Source organism: Nicotiana tomentosiformis, chromosome 3 (genome assembly GCF_000390325.3).
Source record: "Nicotiana tomentosiformis chromosome 3, ASM39032v3, whole genome shotgun sequence".
Lineage (NCBI taxonomy): Eukaryota > Viridiplantae > Streptophyta > Magnoliopsida > Solanales > Solanaceae > Nicotiana > Nicotiana tomentosiformis.
In genome coordinates, this window is record NC_090814.1 from 20,936,364 (window position 1) to 20,955,219 (window position 18,856).

The following is an 18,856-nucleotide window of genomic DNA, read 5'->3' on the forward strand; positions in this document are numbered from 1 at the left end:
GCCAGGTTCTTCTACCAGTCATCCCGGTGCTAGGGGTTCCCTTCAGTTTCCGCCACCAGCACCAGGGAGTTATTTTGAGTGTGGGGAGCTTGGGCATATGTGGAGGCATTGTACTCGTCGTCATGGAGGTTTATCTCATTAGAGGAGTCAGCCTCCGACTTCAGCACCAGTTACCTCACCACCCACCCAGTCAATGCGGGGTGGAGGTCAGTCAGCTAGGGGTCGCCCTAGAGGGGGAGGCATATCAGGGAGTGGCCAGGACCGTTTCTATTCCCTCCCTGCCAGACCTGATGCTATTACTTCAGATGCTATGATTACAGGTATTGTCTCAGTTTATCACATAGATGCCTCAGTACTATTTGACCCTGGTTCCACGTATTCATATGTTTCCTCGTATTTCGCCCATTTTTTGGATATGCCTCGTGAGTCCTTAGTTTCATCTGTACATGTATCTACTCATGTGGGCGATACTATTATTGTGGACCGCATATATCGGTCATGTGTGGTGACTATTGGGGGTCTGGAGACCCGAGTGGATCTATTGCTGCTCAGTATGGTCGACTTTGATGTGATATTGGATATGGATTGGTTATATCCATGTCATGCTGCTCTAGATTGTCACGCTAAGATGGTTACGTTGGCTATGCAGGGAATTCCGAGGGTTGAGTGGAGCGGTTCTGTAGAATATGTACCAAGTAGGGTGATTTCTTACTTGAAGGCTCAACGCATGGTTGAGAAGGGTTGCCTATCTTATTTGGCTTTTGTGAGGGATGTTAGTGCAGAGACTCCTGTCATTGATTCTGTTCCGGTGGTACGTGATTTTCCGAATGTGTTTCCTGCAGACCTGTCAGGCATGCCGCCTGACAGGGATATTGCCTTTGGTATTGATTTGGTGCCGGGCACTCAACCCATTTCTATTCCACCGTATCGTATGGCACCGGCGGAGTTGAAGCAATTGAAAGAACAACTTCAGGAACTCTTTGATAAGGGGTTTATTCGGCCTAGTGTGTCACCTTGGGGTGCATCGGTTCTATTTGTGAAGAAGAAGGATGGTTCCATGAGAATGTGTATTGATTACAGGCAGTTGAACAACGTCACAGTCAAGAATAAGTATCCTTTGCCTCGCATTGATGATTTATTCGACCAGCTTCAGGGAGCGAGGGTGTTCTCTAAGATTGATTTGAGGTCCGGTTATCACCAACTGAAGATTCGGGATTCAGATATTCTTAAAACAGCTTTCAGAACCCGATATGGCCATTATGAGTTCTTGGTGATGTCGTTTGGGCTGGCCAATGCCCCAGCAACGTTTTGATGAACAGTGTATTTCAGCCCTATTTGGACTCATTCATTGTTGTATTCATTGATGACATCCTGGTGTACTCTCGTAGCCAGGAGGAGTGCGCTCAACATTTGAAGATTGTATTACAGAGATTGAGGGAGGAGAAAGTTTATGCAAAGTTCTCCAAATGTGAGTTTTGGCTCAGTTCAGTAGCATTCTTGGGGCACATGGTGTCTTGTGAGGGTATTCAGGTGGATCCGAAGAAGATAGAGGAGGTGCAGAGTTGGCCCAGACCATCCTCAGCCACTGAGATTATGAGCTTTCTTGGTTTGGCGGGTTACTACCGTCGCTTTGTGGAGGTATTTTCATCTATTGCATCGCCTCTGACCAAATTGACCCAAAAAGGTGCTCCATTCAGTTGGTTGGATGAGTGTGAGGAGAGCTTTCAGAAGCTCAAGACTGCTTTGACCACAACTCCAGTGTTGGTTCTGCCATCAGCTTTAGGTTTTTACACAATGTATTATGATGCCTCGAGGATAGGCATTGGTTGTGTTTTGATGCAGGAGGGTAGGGTGATCACCTATGCCTCGCGCTAGTTGAAGACCCATGAGAAGAACTATCCTGTCCATGATCTTTAGTTAGCAACCACTGTTAAAGTAGAAGGATCTTAATTTGCATCAGCGGAGATGGTTGGAGCTTCTTAAGGACTATGATCTCACTATCTTGTACCATCCGGGGAAGGCCAATGTGGTGGCCGATGCTTTGAGTCACCGGGCATAGAGTTTGGGGAGTTTAGCATATCTTCCAGCAGCAGAGAGACCTTTGGCATTGGATGTTCAGGCCTTAGCGGGCCAGTTTGTCAGATTGGATATTTTGGAGCCTAGTCGGGTATTGGCTTGTGTGGTCTCCAGGTCTTCTCTTTATGACTGTATCAGGGAGTGTCAATATGATAACCCCTACTTGCTCGTTCTTCAGGACAGGGTTCAGAGAGGTGATGCTAGGGATGTGACTATTGGTGATGATGTCGAACTGATAATGCAGGGCCGGATATGTGTGCCTAATGTAGATGGGCTTCAAGAGTTGATTCTTGAGGAGGCCCACAGATCGCGGTATTCCATCCATCCGGGTGCCGCGAAGATGTACCAGGATTTGAGGCAGCACTATTGGTGGAGGTGGATAAAGAATGATATAGTTGGGTTTATGGCTCGGTGTCTCAACTATCAGTAGGTTTAGTATGAGCATCAGATACCGGGTGGCTTGCTTCAAAGATTAGAGATCCCAGAGTGGAAGTGGGAGCGGATCACCATGGACTTTGTAGTTGGGCTCCTACAGACTTCGAGGAAGTTCGATGCTGTTTGGGTTATTGTGGATCGGCTGACCAAGTCTGCGCACTTCATTCCAGTTGGTACTACTTACTCTTCAGAGCGGTTGGCTGAGATTTACATCCGAGAGATCGTTCGCCTACATGGTGTCCCAGTTTCCATCATTTCAGATAGGGGTACTCAGTTAACAATGCAGTTTTGGAGGGCCGTGCAGCAAGAGTTGGGTACCCAGGTTGAGTTGAGCATAACTTTTCACCCTCAGACGGACGGGCAGTCCGAGCGCTTGCCTTGCCACCCAGCTTGTCGAGTGTGCATCTAGTGTTTCATGTTTCCATGCTCCGGAAGTATATTGGAGATCCATCCCATGTTTTGGATTTCAGTACGGTTCAGTTGGAGGGGGATATGACTTATGATGTAGATCCAGTGACTATTTTAGATCGGCAGGTTCGAAGGTTGAGGTCAAAGGATATAGCTTAAGTGAAGGTGCAATGGAGAAGTCATCCTGTGGAGGAGGCCACTTGGGAGACCGAGCAGGAGATGCGGAGTAGATATCCACGCCTATTCGAGACTCCAGGTATGTTTCTAGACCCGTTCGAGGACGAACATATGTTTAAGAGGGGGAGGATGTAACGACCCGACCGATCGTTTCAAGAGTTATAGCCCCGTTTTCTCCATTTTTACTTCTTTTTGTGTTATTCAGCTATATTATGTTATATCGGGTTAGTTGGTTTGGGTCCGGAAGGAACTCGGAGTGAAATGAGACACTTTGTCTCATAACTGAAAAATTTAAGTTAGAAAAGTGGACCGGATATGGACCGATGTGTAAACGACCTCAGATTTGAATTTTGATTATTCCAATAGCTCCGTATGGTGATTTTGGTCTTAGTAGCGTGTGCAAAATATTATTTGGAAGTACGTAGAGGAATTAGGCTTGAAATGCCGAAAATTTAATTTTTGAGAAGTTTGACCGGGGGGTTGACTTTTTGATATCGGGGTCGGAATCCGATTCTGAAAATTGAAATACCTCTGTTACGTCATTTATGACTTGTGTGCAAAATTTGAGGTCAATCAGACGTGATTTGATAGGTTCCAGAGTCGTTTGTAGAAATTTCAAAGTTCATTAGGCTTGAATTGGGGTGTAATTCATAGTTTTATCGTTGTTTGAGGTGATTTGAGGGTTCGACTAAGTCCGTATGATGTTTTAGGACTTATTGATATATTTGGTTGAGGTCTCGAGGGGATCGAGAGAGTTTGGGATGGTTAACGGGTTGGATTTTGGACTTGGAACTCTGCTGGAATGTTTCGGATGCACCATCTGGTTTCCTTCATTCCTGTTCGCAAGTGGAGCCTCGCGTTCGCGAAGAGGAACTGGGAGGCTTGCAATATTTGCTCTTCGCGTTCGCGAAGAGAAGCACACGTTCGCGAAGGGTGGACTGGGTGTGCATCGCGAACGCGAGAGGTGTTACGCATTGGCGAAAGAGGAATTCAGACGAGAGTTATTTTGTGCTTCGCGAACGCGAGGCACTGACCGCGTTCGCGAAGAAGAAAAGTCCGGGCAGTGAGTTTAAGAACTTCGTCCCATTTTTAGTTTTTGGCAATTTGGAGCTCGGAATTGAGGCGATTTTGGGTGATTTTCAAAGGAAATAACGGGGTAAGTGTTCTTAACTCAATATTGGTTAAATTACCCGAATCCATGGTTGTTTTTATCATTTAATTGGTAAATTGAGTTGGGAAAAATTTGGAAACCTCTTGGATTAAATTGAAGATTTGAGGGTCGAGTTGGGGTCGGATTTTGGTAAAATTGATATGGTTAGACTCGTGGTTGAATGAGCTTCCGGATTTTGTAACTTTTGTTGAGTTCTGAGGCGTGGGCCCCTACGGACGATTTTTGAGCTAATTTTTGGATTTTTATTGAAAATTATTATTTTCTTATGGAATTAATTCCAATAAATTTTATTGACTGAAATGATTATTTATGACCAGATTTGAGGCGTTTGGAGACCAATTCACGAGGAAAGGACATTGTAGAATAATAATTTCGTGGTTTGAGGTAAGTAACGATTATAAATCTAGTCATGAGGGTATGAAATCCCGAATTTCGTATCATTCTACTATTTTGAGGTGACGCACATGCTAGGTGACAGGCGTGTGGGCGTGCACCATTGGGGATTTGTGACTTGGTCCGTCCCGTAGCAACTGTAAAGTTGCATATTTTGTTGAAACTATATGATACTTATATGTTTTAGAAAGAGTTTATGTAAATTGGACTGAATGCTATGTTTGTGCCTTGCGCCAGTGCTGTTTGGACCCTTAGGGGCTTTTTCTTACTATCCTCTTATTATTTTCGATTGAAAATCTATACTCAGTCGTGTTTATACTCGTTTACCGCACAACCTAGTTTTTGTGACTCTATTTTGATGCATATAAATGTTTTGGGTCGAATTCCCTGTTTTACTGAAATGCCCGAGTGGCTAGAGAGGTTTATGACTGAGTGAGGCCGAGGGCCTGATTTGTGAGGATATTTATGGGATCGGGCTGCACGCCGCAACATGTTGATATCGGTCAAGGGCCTGATTGTGAGGATGAGTGTGGATCGGGGCTGCCCGCCTGCAACATACTTTATTATTATAGCACGTGAGTTGTCCGTGCAGATTATAGCGCTTGGACTGAAGGAGCCCCTCCGGAGTCTGTACACACCCCCAGTGAGCGCAGGTACCTACTGAGTGCGAGTGCCGAGTGCCGAGTGCCGAGTGCTGAGTGACTGGGAGGCACGAGTGATTGTGAGGTTTGCCTGAGTGGCACGAGTGATTGTGAGGTTTGCTTGAGTGGCACGAGTGATTGTGAGGTATGCCCGAGTGGCACGAGTGACTGTGAGGTTTGCCCGAGGGGCTGTATATGAGTGATGTTTTGCCCAAGAGGCTGTTTATGATTTCATCATTTTTGCTCACCTTTGCATTGAGCCTTTGTTTGAAAAACCGTTGGAAAAATATCTTTAAATGATTTTTACTAGAATCGGGTTTAAACGAGATGATTTGATTCAAACACTGATTTTTAAAGCATGTTGTACTTTACTGATATTTCATGATATGAATGTTATATTCTTTATTGCTCGTCACTACTGCTCAGTCTTTATTTATTGTTGTTACTTACTGAGTTGGCGTACTCACGTTACTCCCTGCACCTTGTGTGCAGATTCAGGTGTAGCTGGGCACGGTAGCAGTTATTGAGTGTTCTGGTTGCAGATTTTCTTGGAGATAGCAAGGTAGCTGTTTGGAGATCGCAGCCCCTGCTCTTCTCCCTCTTATCTTCCTCTAGTTGTATTTATTTATTTTCCAGGCTGAGTTAGCCTTGATATTGTTAGACAGTTTGTAGTACATGCTCATGACTAGTGACACCCTGATGTCGGACTTTTTTTTCCGCACTTTTATTTTGATTAGAACTCCTTTACGAAGGTTTTTATGTTAAATAACATTGAAATTATCTTTGAAATGAAAATATCGGTTTTTTTTGGAAATAAGTCGGGTCGCCTAGTTTCACGATAGGCGCCATCACGACAGGGGTAGTTTGGGTCGTGACAGTATTAGTCTCAACTGGCTATAGCAACTCGTGCCTACGCACACATCAACTTTCTTGATAGTGTTGAAGTACTTCAAAATTTTTCTGGGGTGTTACATTCTCCTCCGCTTAGGATCATTCGCCCTCAATTACATAACATAACTTATCTCTTCTTTTGCACGTCTCAATCCCCCAATTTTATTTTTCTAACTCCCAATTTGTTTTCCAGAAATTTCGGCAGAGTCTCCCATGTAATTGGACCTATCCACCTGCCAGAGTAACACTAATAAAACTCCTAACAACACATCCATAACCCAACAAAGCACCATAATGTATATATCAATAACACTAGTCTCAGTATTACAAGAACTGTATTATCATAATGATATCAGGACATTAAGAACATTATATGTATGCCCATCACCACATCTCTGGTCTTAAAAGCTGTTCATAATGAATTCCAGCATCATCTATTAATCTCATATTAACCAGCACCTCGTTTCGAATTTTCACAATACTGACAACAGAATGTGAGGCATGAAGACCTCATAACTATTTACCCGATTTAACGAGTCACATTTAACGTCACCTGGGCACTCACCTTATAGGCTAAAACTCAATGTTTATAGCACGAAAATGGCTAAATATGCACAGAAAAATATACAAGAATTATCAAATGAGCCTAACAGGCATGACTCCCTATTAATACTATAATACAAATTAAATTTCACAAAATTTAAACTCATAAAATTTTTCACCATCAGGACCTCGTCCTTATATAACTCCCACCGCGGCTTGTAGCCCGGCTTAAATATTTTTCATCATATAAAAATGCGAGGATCTCGTCCTCAACTCCGAATCACAAGTATTTTGCACATTGTGCCAACTAAAATATTAATTTCCTTTCTTTTTTCTTTTCAATATATTTCGTAAACTGTTTTCACAACACATAATGAACCCTCATACCGGTAGGGCATATAATTCATAAAAATGGAATCAAGTATTCCGAAATACATCAATCCCATTGTAATGAATAATACAAATTACTTTTGGACTTATAGCCCTCAATGGTGCCCAAAAATAAAAATGACAGACACGGGCTCACATATTTAAATCTCTAAACATGGATAAACATATAAGTGGGTCACAAAATTTACGAAGCTCACCCATAAGAAGAGTATAGTAGGAGGACTCACCTCAATATTCAGAACCGAATCAAATTAAGGGAAAATATCCTTTTATAACAAATCGGGATCGTACCTGTAACGACACCATCTGGTGTAGTGTCCTCAGCCACACTATAGCAATCATATCAACGGGCCGGTCCTCCACCTCTTACGCGCCCTCTACCCGTCTGTCCTCCACCCCTAACTGGCTATGCACGTGGAGTATTAACCGGAATAAAGCTTATAGCCTGAGTGTTCTGATAAAATCTGCCTCTCCCAAGTCTGGGACAATCTCTCATGATGTGCCTAGTATCACTAAACTGATAATGAACCCTCTGCAAGTTCGGTTGCTCATACTGAGTCTAAGCGAGATAATTGGAAAAACCGTTAAAGGAACCCCGTGCCGGTGTTGCATTAAAAGAACTTACTGGAGCACCCTGAGTATTCTGAAATTGTTTCCATGACCCCGCTCATACTGAAATATAGAATTATTAAGGACGTGGGAATACTACAAGTCCTAACAACATCCCATACAAATCTCAGCTCTTAATCATATACAAGTTTTGGAGAACCTTTCTATACCACATATATACATCTCAGGCCAAAACCGATATAACACATGACCCCGCAATCTGATCGTTGATAGTGGACTCCCCTCACTTGGCGCGAAGCCATAGGACACAATGCGATGATGCACAATACTAACCTTCACCGCTCGTACGTCACCAGCCATAAGACGCATCAAACCATTTGTTGGGCGCATGCCATCCTCGTGACAGACAAAATTGCTTCCTCGAGTGCCTTAGCTGCTAGTATGTATCCTTCGCTAAATAGAAATCCCATATGAACTGCATAGTCTCTAATACCACCAACTATTTCGGATATACATCTACCTCGTGACCCTACCACGATTGTGATGATTAGGCAATTAATTAAACCTTCTTAAGATTATACTTATCAACCGGATGTCAGAACCTGCTGCACCCCCATGTGCACAATTGAATGATCTCTCAATACTTCCACATCCTCGATCTAGACGACACGTGGTAACAATGGTTGAGCAACCCTAGCCCCCTTATAACCCCTCTGTAGTATCACGAACCATTGGCACATAGTTGATAACGAGTGCGCAATTTCATACTTGAGTGGATGTAAAAGAACATAAGATATACGCTTCAAGCGGAATAAATGCCGCACGATAAGGAATGAAAGAAGTGAAAATTTTCCTACTAGCTCTATAGCCTCTCGAAGATAAGCACAGACGTCTCTGTACTGATCCACAAGACTCTACTAAACTCGTTCGTGACTCGTAGAACCTATGAACCTAGAGCTTTGATACCAACTTGTCACGACCCAAAATCCGGCCACAGCCGTTGTCCTAGTCTCTAAGACTAGGTAAGCCAATTTCCATTACATTTCGAAGCCATTTGTTTTAAAACATATAATTAAATACTAATGTCAAAACCAACAACGGAACAAATATGAATATAACAACCTCCCAAGACTGGTAGTAGTGAGTCACGAACTCTAACTGAGTACATGGAATGATCTCAAGGATCGAATACTCAAAACTGTTTGATTGTTAATTTAACAGTACAATAAAAAGAAAAAGACTACAAGGGAATGCGACGACCCAACAACTCTACCTTGAATTCTTGCGATCGCACTTTGACTCTGCCCGATTCCGATAGCTCCAATACCCGGCTCTGCACAAAACTGTGCAGAAGTGTAGTATGAGTACACCTTAGTCGGTACCCAGTAAGTATCAAGACTAACCTCAGTAGAGTAGAGATGAGGTACCATCAAGGCACTCACTAGTCCAATAACCTCTAAAATATAGTATACAAAATAATAGGAAACAAATAACAATAAGGGCAATACAAATCAACCAGTGATATGCCCGACATCACAGCAAGAACACTATTAATATTTCTCAACAAATAACAAGTACACCCAATTAAATCAAGTTCTTCAAATAAATATCTTTCACATATAATTCTTCCAAATAACTCACTTTCAAATATAATTTTCTCAAATAAATATCTTTCAAATATAATTCTTTTAATAAATCTTTTTGAAATATAATTTTGTCAAATAAATATCTTTCAAATACAATTCTTTCAAATACTACTTTTTGAATAAAAATCCTTCCAAATAAATATTTTGAATATAATTCTTTCAATTAAAAGTCACCATGTGACACCTCATTTCATAATCATAAAAATACGGGTATCAACCCTTTTCATATTTTCACGGCACTTCAAGCCCATAATTAAATCATCATATTTCCCCGGCACCTCGTGCCCATATTTCATATTACATCTGCACGGACAGTTCGCGTGCCAATAAAAAAACCATCATATTTTCTCCTGCACTTCGTGCCCATGTTTCATATTTCAACTGCACGAACAATTCACGTGCCAATATTATCATTATTTACTCACGGCACCTCATGCCCAAATTATTTTTCATAATCCGCTTGGAAAGAGCCACAGGTTCCCAATTTTAACATAAATAAGACAATTATCAATTTACCAATAACAAGACAAATTGCACAAGGTATAAAAATAAACACAAGAAAAATCACAACATCACATAAAATCGCCAATGCAACCACTCCACATCATCGCATATCATCCCTGAAAATAGCCACCCTTATCACTCCTATAATAGCCTGCCTTATCCCTCCGACTTGACAATATCAATAGCCACCCTTATCGCTCCGCCCAGACAATATTCCAACATACATACTAATAGTGAAATGCGACCCTTATACCCACATAATATCAATAGTGAAATGCCACCCTTATGTCCTCAAAATAATAACTCAAATAACACCACAATTTAGACGGAATATTATCACGACAACATACAAAATCAATTCATATCACGATTTGTCCAATAGCCACAACTAATTCCAAAGATATAACAAAATCAATTAATTTCATAACAAATAGCCCGAGGCTCTACACAATGTATATAAAATCTCAAAATCAATCAACAGAGATAGAAAATAATCAGCATAGGGCATCGCCTTTATAAATCTAAATTTTGATAATTATATTAACGCTTCTTCTTGGGAAATGAGCAACAAATGAAAGCTATATCCCGTGGAGTCTAGTTTTCAGAAATTCACACCATTCATCATTTGGAGTTTTGTATAAAGCGTTATGACCATTATACTAGAGGCTCTCTGAGAAGAGTTTGAAAATGGCGTTTGAAGTATTTTTTCATTGCGAACGCGAGGGGAGTGTCGCGAACGGAAAGAACAAACCCCTGGCCAGCAGAATAAAGTCCAAATTCATCTCATTCTTCCATTTTTGGACCAAGGAAGCTAGGGTGAGGCGATGTTTCGAGAGGTTTTTAAGGAAAACATTGGGGTAAGAATTCCTAACTTGATTTTGGTTAAATTACATGAATCTATTGTTATTTTTATCACTAAATTAGTGAATTATGTTGAAACTGGTAGAAATCCTCTAGACTTTAATTTAAGATTTGAAGGGCGATCCGTTATCGGAATTTGATAATTTTGGCATGGTTGAACTCGTATCGGAATGGGTGTTCGGATTTCGTAACAAAATTTGTCAGGTTTCGAGGGGTGGGCCACGCACTGTCTTTTTAGAATAAAATATTAAGTTGGTGTTGTATTATCCGGAGTTGTTTTCGATGAATTTTAATGAAGTTATACAATTAATTTGGATAGATTTGAGCCGTCCGGAGGTCAATTCAAGCAAGAAGACTATTTTGGAATATCGTCCTAACTTCAAAAAGGTACTTGTCTTGCCTAACCTCGAGTGGGAGAATTACCCCTTAGGCATCGGGTCTTATGTGCTGTTTGTGAAATGTGAAAAGCCGTGTACGCATGGTGACGAGTACGTACTCGGGCTTATATGTGCAAAATATATTGGGTTAAAGTCTTAGGCATATTGTGTAGTAAATTGGATATTTGTTGGCATTTACTAAATCATCTGTTAGCTATGCCTCAATTTGCATTTATTGAATTTGTTTTTATATGACGATTTGATGTGAATGTTACCTGTATATTTATATGAATTCCGTGAGTTTGATGGTTTGATATTCTTGGAATTTACTTCCATTATGAATTTTTTCTATGCAAATAATTAATTAAACAAGCTTAAGAAGAAGCGTTAATATAATTGTCGAAATTTGGATTTATGAAGGCAATGCCCTATGCCGATTATTTTCTATCTCTGTTGATTGGTTTTGAGATTTTATATACATTTTCTGGAGCCTCGGGCTATTTGTTATGAAATTAATTAATTTTGTTATATCTTTGGAATTGGTTGTGGATATTGAGCAAATCGTGATATGAATTGATTTTGTATGTTGCCGTGATAATATTCTTTTTAAATTGTGGTGTTATTTGAGTTATTATTTTGAGGACATAAGGGTGGCATTTCATTGTTGATATTATGTGGGTATAAGGGTGGAATTTCACTGTTGCTATGTGTGTTGGAATATTGTCTAGACGGAGCGATAAGGGTGGCTATAGGAGCGATAATGGTGGCAATAGGAGCGATAAGGGTGGCGATTGATATTGTCAGGGTGGAGGGATAATGGAGGATATTATAGGAGTGATAAGGGTGGCTATTATCAAGGATGATATGTAATGATGTGGAGTGGTTGTATTGGCGATTTTATGTGATATTGTGATTTTTCTTGTGTTTATTTTTATACCTTGTGTAATTTCTCTTGTTGTTGGTAAATCGATAATAGTCTGATTTAAGTTGAAATTGGGAACTTGTGGCTATTGCCAGGTGGATTATGAAAAGTAATGTGGGCATGAGGTGCCGTGAGTAAATAATGATAATATTGGCACATGAATTGTTCGTGCAGTTGAAATATAAAATGTGGGCACGAAGTGCTGGAGAAAATATGATGGTTTTATTATTGGCACGCGAATTGTCCGTGAAGATGTAATATGAAATATTAGAATATCATACGAAGCTATTCCCATCATTGAAATTCCATTCCGCGGTCGTTTTCTCAAAAGTCAACTCTCCGGTCAACTCATTCCATTTAAGCTTCTAAATAAAGATTGTTCTTTTAATTTAATTCTGAATCTTCAGTAAATCAAACTCGACCACACCCGTGGGTCATAATACATATTGCGAAGCTTCTCGAGACCTTAAGTTACTGAACGAGGCGTTAATTCTTTAAGCGACAAGTCGGGTCGTTACAAATTAATGGCTTTACAAGAAGGACTAAATCTTGCAAAAGAGATGAATTTCCCCAAGATGGAAATTGAAACAGATTCCACGAAAATCATCAAATCTTATATGAAGATAACCAATATTTATCTAACACTATTCTTGATTGCTGGTTGTTAATACACCAGCTGAAGCTCCCAACTCTCAGACTTAACTTCAGATAAGGAAATGATGTAGCGCACTTCCTAGAAAAGGAAGCTGTTAAACACTTCATCCCAGCTAAATGTTTTTACCTTGCTTGTCCTCCCCCTTTTGTTGATCTTGAATTAAACAGGAACAAGCAAGGAATCAGTAAAAGTATTAAGTATCTTCCTACTTTTGTTTGTAATAGCTTTGCCACTTTAGGCAATAGTAATGTCCTCAGGGATTATGTATTGACTATGTAATCTTATTGTTTAGTAATATAATCTCCATTTTACCTTTCAAAAAAAAAAGAAGCTATAAGCCCGAAAGCGAGTTCGTCGAAATAAGTTGTTTTGGCTCAAACCCTGTATTTCTTTTATAAAATTTATTTGATATGTACAAATTATAAGTTTAGAACCTAGTGACTTAAAAGAGTTAAATTTTAGAACCCACAAACTTTATATCCTAGCTCCGTCTTTGTCTACTCATGGAATGGCGTATTTGTTAATCATTGAAATAGTGACTGGCATTATTTTAGCGATGCATTACACACCTCATGTGGGTCTAGTATTCAACAATGTAGAAAACATTATGTGGATCTAGCTTTCATGGCAGGAGAAGAAGAACAACAAAAAGAGGAAGAAGAGGAGAAATTGCAGAAAATAGTGCAACTAATGAAATATGAACACGTCGTCTACCCCGTGAAAGGTAATTGTACTTGCTAAGGACGTTGTATCTTAATCACACCTTTATATTTAGTTTTTAATAACTCTTAATATCTTTAATAATTCTGTATCTTTTATGGTTCAAATATATACTTATTTAATCAATCATACATCTTCTTCTCCGCCATAAGCCACCACAACCTCCAGCTTATTCCGTCACCAACCAAGTCGATTCTTCTTTAGTTGAAGGTAAATAAAAGTTAATCTACACAGATCTATGATTGAAAGATCCTTCTCCTTTTTGTATGGTTGTTATTGTGGTGGTTTAGTACTCCAACTCTTCCGGACAACCTCTATCTCCTCCTTTTTTTTTCCAGGCTTTCCAGTTCAGATCCGTCGTTTTCAAATCTACTCCAGATCTAAAATGTTTCGAAGAGTATGTCGACTGTACATCAATTGTATGTCAATTATATGTTAATTTGTATATCAATTGTATCTGAATTGTATGTCATGCACATCAATTGTATCACTTATGTATCTCTTGTGTTTTGCTTGTATATCGCTTCTTCTTGGTATGCATGATGGTTATGTGTTTTTGGTGGTGGTTTGAAGGTGGGAGGATTGTATGTCCACGATTTTCCATTGTATATACGATGATACATAGGACATACATTGTAGATAAATAGACATACAAGTGGTATATAATGAAATACATCAATTGTATAACTGTATGACTAGTATATCTGCTTTTTATGTCTAGCGTATCACTATACATATAATAGAGATACACTAGACATATAAATATATACAATGACATACTTTAATTGTAAAAATATATTTGTAATGATCCGACCAATCGTTTTGCTTTCTAGATCAGTATTCCCCATTTAAGACTTTCTGTATATGCTTTTCCTATTTTGTGTCTTGCGAGGACAATTGATTTGGTCTTTGAAAGGTTCGGGTTGAATTTGGAACACTTTAGTTCCTTAATAATCGCCTAAGGTGGCTAAATTTGACTTGAGTCAACAATTTGAGTAAATGATCCCAGAATGGGGATTTGAAGATCCCAATAAGTCTGAATGGTAATTTTGGACTTTGGCGTATGTTCATATTGAGTTTCGGATGGACTGAGAGAGTGTTTTGGCGCTTATTATCGGAAGTTGGCTTCTTGAAGGTTTTTAAATTTCCTAAGTTTGATTTGAAGTGGACTTCGGTGTTATCAATGTTCGTTAGGGATTTCGAGACTTGGAATAGGTTTGTACAGTGATTACTGACTTGTGCATAAAATTTGACAATATTCCAAGTTGTCTAAGTATGATTTGCCGCGTTCAGAGCTAGTTAGAAGAAGTTTGAAGTTTAGAAGTTGATCAATTGTGTTTTGAGGTGCGATTCTTGGTTTTGATGTTATTGTTTGTGTTATGAGATTTCGATTAGGTCCGTATTGTGGTTATAGACTTGTTGGTATAATTGGACGTGGTCCCTGGAGCTTGGGGGTGTTTCAGGGTGGTTTCAGACCATTTTCCTTCATGTTTGGAATATTGGTTTACTGGTTTGGCGGGATACTTGATTTTCGCTAAGAATTGTATTTTCTTTTGCATTCCTATTCCTCGTGTTGATCAGTTGTTCGGGAAAGTTTCTCTATTCTTGTGGATCGGGTCGTACGCCTCGGCAGTGTTATAAAATAGAATTATTGATCGGGTCATATGACCTTAGTAGAATTTGTGCGTGATATTCGATAGGAGTTAGAATACACATGAGTTGTTCCTTCTTGACTTTAGACTTGAAATCTACTGGATTTTTCCTTGTTCGTATGAGATAGCATATAGTATTTTAGTATTTCATATTATTGTTATGTTGAAGGATCATGCCAGTTACAGTTACTTATTTCATCACTACTTGTTGCATTTCATGCATGTCTATTTTCATGTACTTTAATTATTGGACCAGTAGTAAGTGTCGTTGTCGACTCCTTGTCACTACTTCTTCGAGATTATACTGGATACTTACTGGGTACACGTTGATTTATATTTTCATACTATACTTCTGCACTAATTGTGCTGGTACTGAGGTAGGTACTTTTGGAGGTCATTCGGGTGCGTAGATGCACTATCCGGAGACTTAGTGGTGAGCTGCTCTCCATGCTTTGATCTACAGCATCCGGAGTCTCCTTCTTTTTATGTTTATCATTTCTGTCTATTTTATTTCAAACAGTAGCTATAGTGATTTTTTATATTCTACTAGATTGATCAAGCACTTGTGATATCTGGTTTTGGGGATCTAGTGAATGTTCATGATCGTACTTAATGTTATTATCACTTTGCTTCATGTTTTATTTATACTCTGTGACTTGATAAGGAAGAACACTGTCAGTAGAGTTGGTCCAACGGGTTTAAAACGGATGGGGTGGTACTGTGTTCGAATCCATCATACGCTTGTTCCATTATACTTTCTTATACTTTAACTCCCTCATTGTTTCTCTCTTCTTTTCTTTCTTTTCTCCTCCTTCTCCTTCTTATTTTTCTTCTCACCCTTTTCGACCTGAGGGTACATTGGAAATAACCTCTCTACCTGCAATAGGTAAGGGTAAGATATGCGTACAGACTACCCTCCCTAGACCCCACCTGTTGGTAATATACTGGATTTGTTGTTGTTGTTGTTGTTGTTGTACTTAATGTAAGTCCTAATTTTTAAAAGTTAAAAATTGGATAATTAAGTTGGAGGTTATCGTTGGCTTGCCTAACGACATCGTTGGGCTCCATCACGACCTATGGTGGGAATTGAGTAGTGACAGTTTGGTATCAGAGCACTAGGTTCATATAGGTTTCATGAGTCATGAGTATACTTAGTAGAGTCTTGCGGATCGGTGCACAGACATTCATGCTTATCTTCAAGAGGCTATAGGGTGTTCGGAAACTTCTCTTTATTCATCTCATTTCGTATAGTTGATGTTGTGCTAAGTATATTTCTTTTATTCTTTCATAGATGGTGAGAACGCGTGTAATGACATTACCCGGGGGCAGAAGAGCTTCTCCCCCAGTTGTAAGAGGTAGAGGTAGAGGCAGAGGTCGAGGGAGGGCCACAACTCCTGCTAGAGGACGAGGCGTCTTAGAGTTGCTCCAGTAGTACCACTAGTAGATCCGATGGAGGATCCTATTATTGAGGAGCAGGATGAGGTACCCACAGTTGAGCCGGCCCCAACAGACTTATGACCATACTGGGATTTCAGGAGGTCATGGGTCGTATGCTGTGGTTCATGAATTCTGTGACTTGGGCTGGACTATTTCCTGCAGATCCGGCCACATCTGAGGCAGGAAGGGGAGCACAGACCCCTACCGCTCACGTGCTAGGGCACATTGCTGCTGTGTATCAAACTATAGTTGCACTGTCTGCGGGCAAGGATCAACCGATTGCAGCGGTTAGAGTAGAGACCAGACCGGTCACAACCGTTGAGGAGCAAAAGCTATTGGATAAATGGACTAGGATTTCATTCTCCTATCATTCGAGGTGAGTAGTCAGAGAACCCACAAGATTTTATTGACCTTTGCAGGAAGAGGCTACATAATATGGGAGTGGTGGATTCCAACGGGGTGGACTTCACCACATTTCAGCTAGAGGAGAAGGCACGTAGATGGTGGCAATCTTATCTCCAAAGTAGGCCAGCAGGTTCACCTCCCTTGACTTGGGATTAGTTCACACATCTCTTCTTGGAGAGGTATATTCCACCCTCACAGAGGGAGGAATTACAGGGTTAGTTTGGGTGGCTCCAACAGGGTCAGATGTGGGTGACTAACTATGCGACGAGATTCTCTGAGTTGTCTCGTCATGTAGCTATCATATTCTCCGCATATGCGAAGAGGGTGCAGAGGTTTATTGCTGGCTTGCACTATGGGATTCAGGTTTCTATGGCCTGAGAGGAAGATATGGGTACTCCTTACAATCAAGTTATGGAGATTGCTAAGAGGATCGAGCGTATCCCCAACCAGGTCAGAGAGTTCACATCGAGGGATAAGCGACCTTGGCATTTTATGCATTCAGCGGCGCCCCGTCTGGGGAAAAAGGTCAAGTTCATGAGGGGCCAGCCTAGAAGGACTATATATTCAGCACCACAGTCTACTCGGGGTGTTCCAGTACAGCCTTACTTCAGCTCCATTCTAGAGAGCACCTACCATCCGCCACCTATTCATGGCTCTTCCAATAGACACTCAAGATATCTGGGATAGACATAGGGTTAACTATTTTCTACACCGAGAGGTTGCTTCGAGGATGGGGAGTTTGGTCATGTGAGGAGGTTTTGCCCCAGGCTTCAGGGCAAGACAGTATACCAGGGCTATCGCCCCATGATTATCGCACTAGATGTCGCACCGCCCATCCGACCAACCAGAGGCGGAGGGCAGGTGGGTAGAGGTTATCGTAGAGGTGGAGGATAGTCAGGTAGTGCTCTGGCTAGATTCTATGCCTTCCCATCCAGACCAGATGCAGTATCCACCGACGCCGTGATCACACGTATCATATATGTCTGCCGTAGGGATACTTCGATACTATTTGATCTAGGGTCTACCTATTCCTATGTCTCCTATCTATTTGCTACTTATTTGGATGTATCTTGTGAGTCCTTAGGTGTTCTTGTATATGTGTCCATGGCAGTGTGTGATTATGTTGTTGTGCATCGGGTTTACCGGTCCTGTATAGTGACTTTCTATGGATATGAGACTAGAGCAGATCTTCTGTTACTCGATATGATTGACTTCAAGGTTATCCTGGGCATGGACTGGTTGTCTTCGTACCATGCCACTCTTGATTGCCATGCCAAGAGTGTTACCTTGGCGATGCTAGAGGTGCCTAGGTTGGAGTGGAGGGGCTCATCTATTATTACATCCAATTGGGCTATCTCTTTCCCGAAGGCTCGACATATGGTCAAGCAGGGGTGTTTGGCCTATCTGGCCTTTGTTCGAGATATTGCTTTAGAGACTCCTATGATAGATTCAGCGCCTCTGGTGCGAAAGTTTTTTGATGTATTTCCTGCTGATCTACCAGCCATGCCACAAGATCGTGATATCAATTTCGGTATTGATTTGACATGAAGCACCCAACCTATCTCTATTCTGCCTTATCATATGGCTCTGGTTGAGTTGAGAGAGTTGAATGAGCTGCTTCAGGAGTTACTCGAGAAGGGATTCATTAGGTCGCGTGCGTCGCCTTGGGGTGCACCAGTATTATATTTGAAGAAGAAGGATGGGAGTATGCATATATGCATTGGCTACCGCCATCTGAACAGAGTCACAATCAAGAATAAGTATCCATTACTGCACATTGATGATTTCCTTGATCAGCTTCCGGGTAATAGAGTGTTTTCGAAGATTAACTTGAGATATGGGTATCATCAGCTGAGGATTCGTGCTTCAGATAATTCAAAGATGACTTTCTGGACTAGATATGGACACTATGAGTTTCTAGTGATGTCATTCAGCTTGACTAATGCTTCGGAGGCATTTATAGATTTGATGAGTCTGGTGTT

At 40.7% G+C, this 18,856-nt stretch overlaps 1 protein-coding gene across 1 annotated transcript; it reads left to right on the forward strand.

Moving 5' to 3' along the window:
- The first annotated feature begins 17,978 nt into the window (after positions 1–17,978).
- Positions 17,979–18,422, forward strand: LOC138907467 (uncharacterized). The gene has a single exon (XM_070198065.1). It carries the CDS (start codon positions 17,979–17,981, stop codon positions 18,420–18,422), a length of 444 nt encoding a protein of 147 aa, XP_070054166.1.
- Positions 18,423–18,856: the final 434 nt, after the last annotated feature.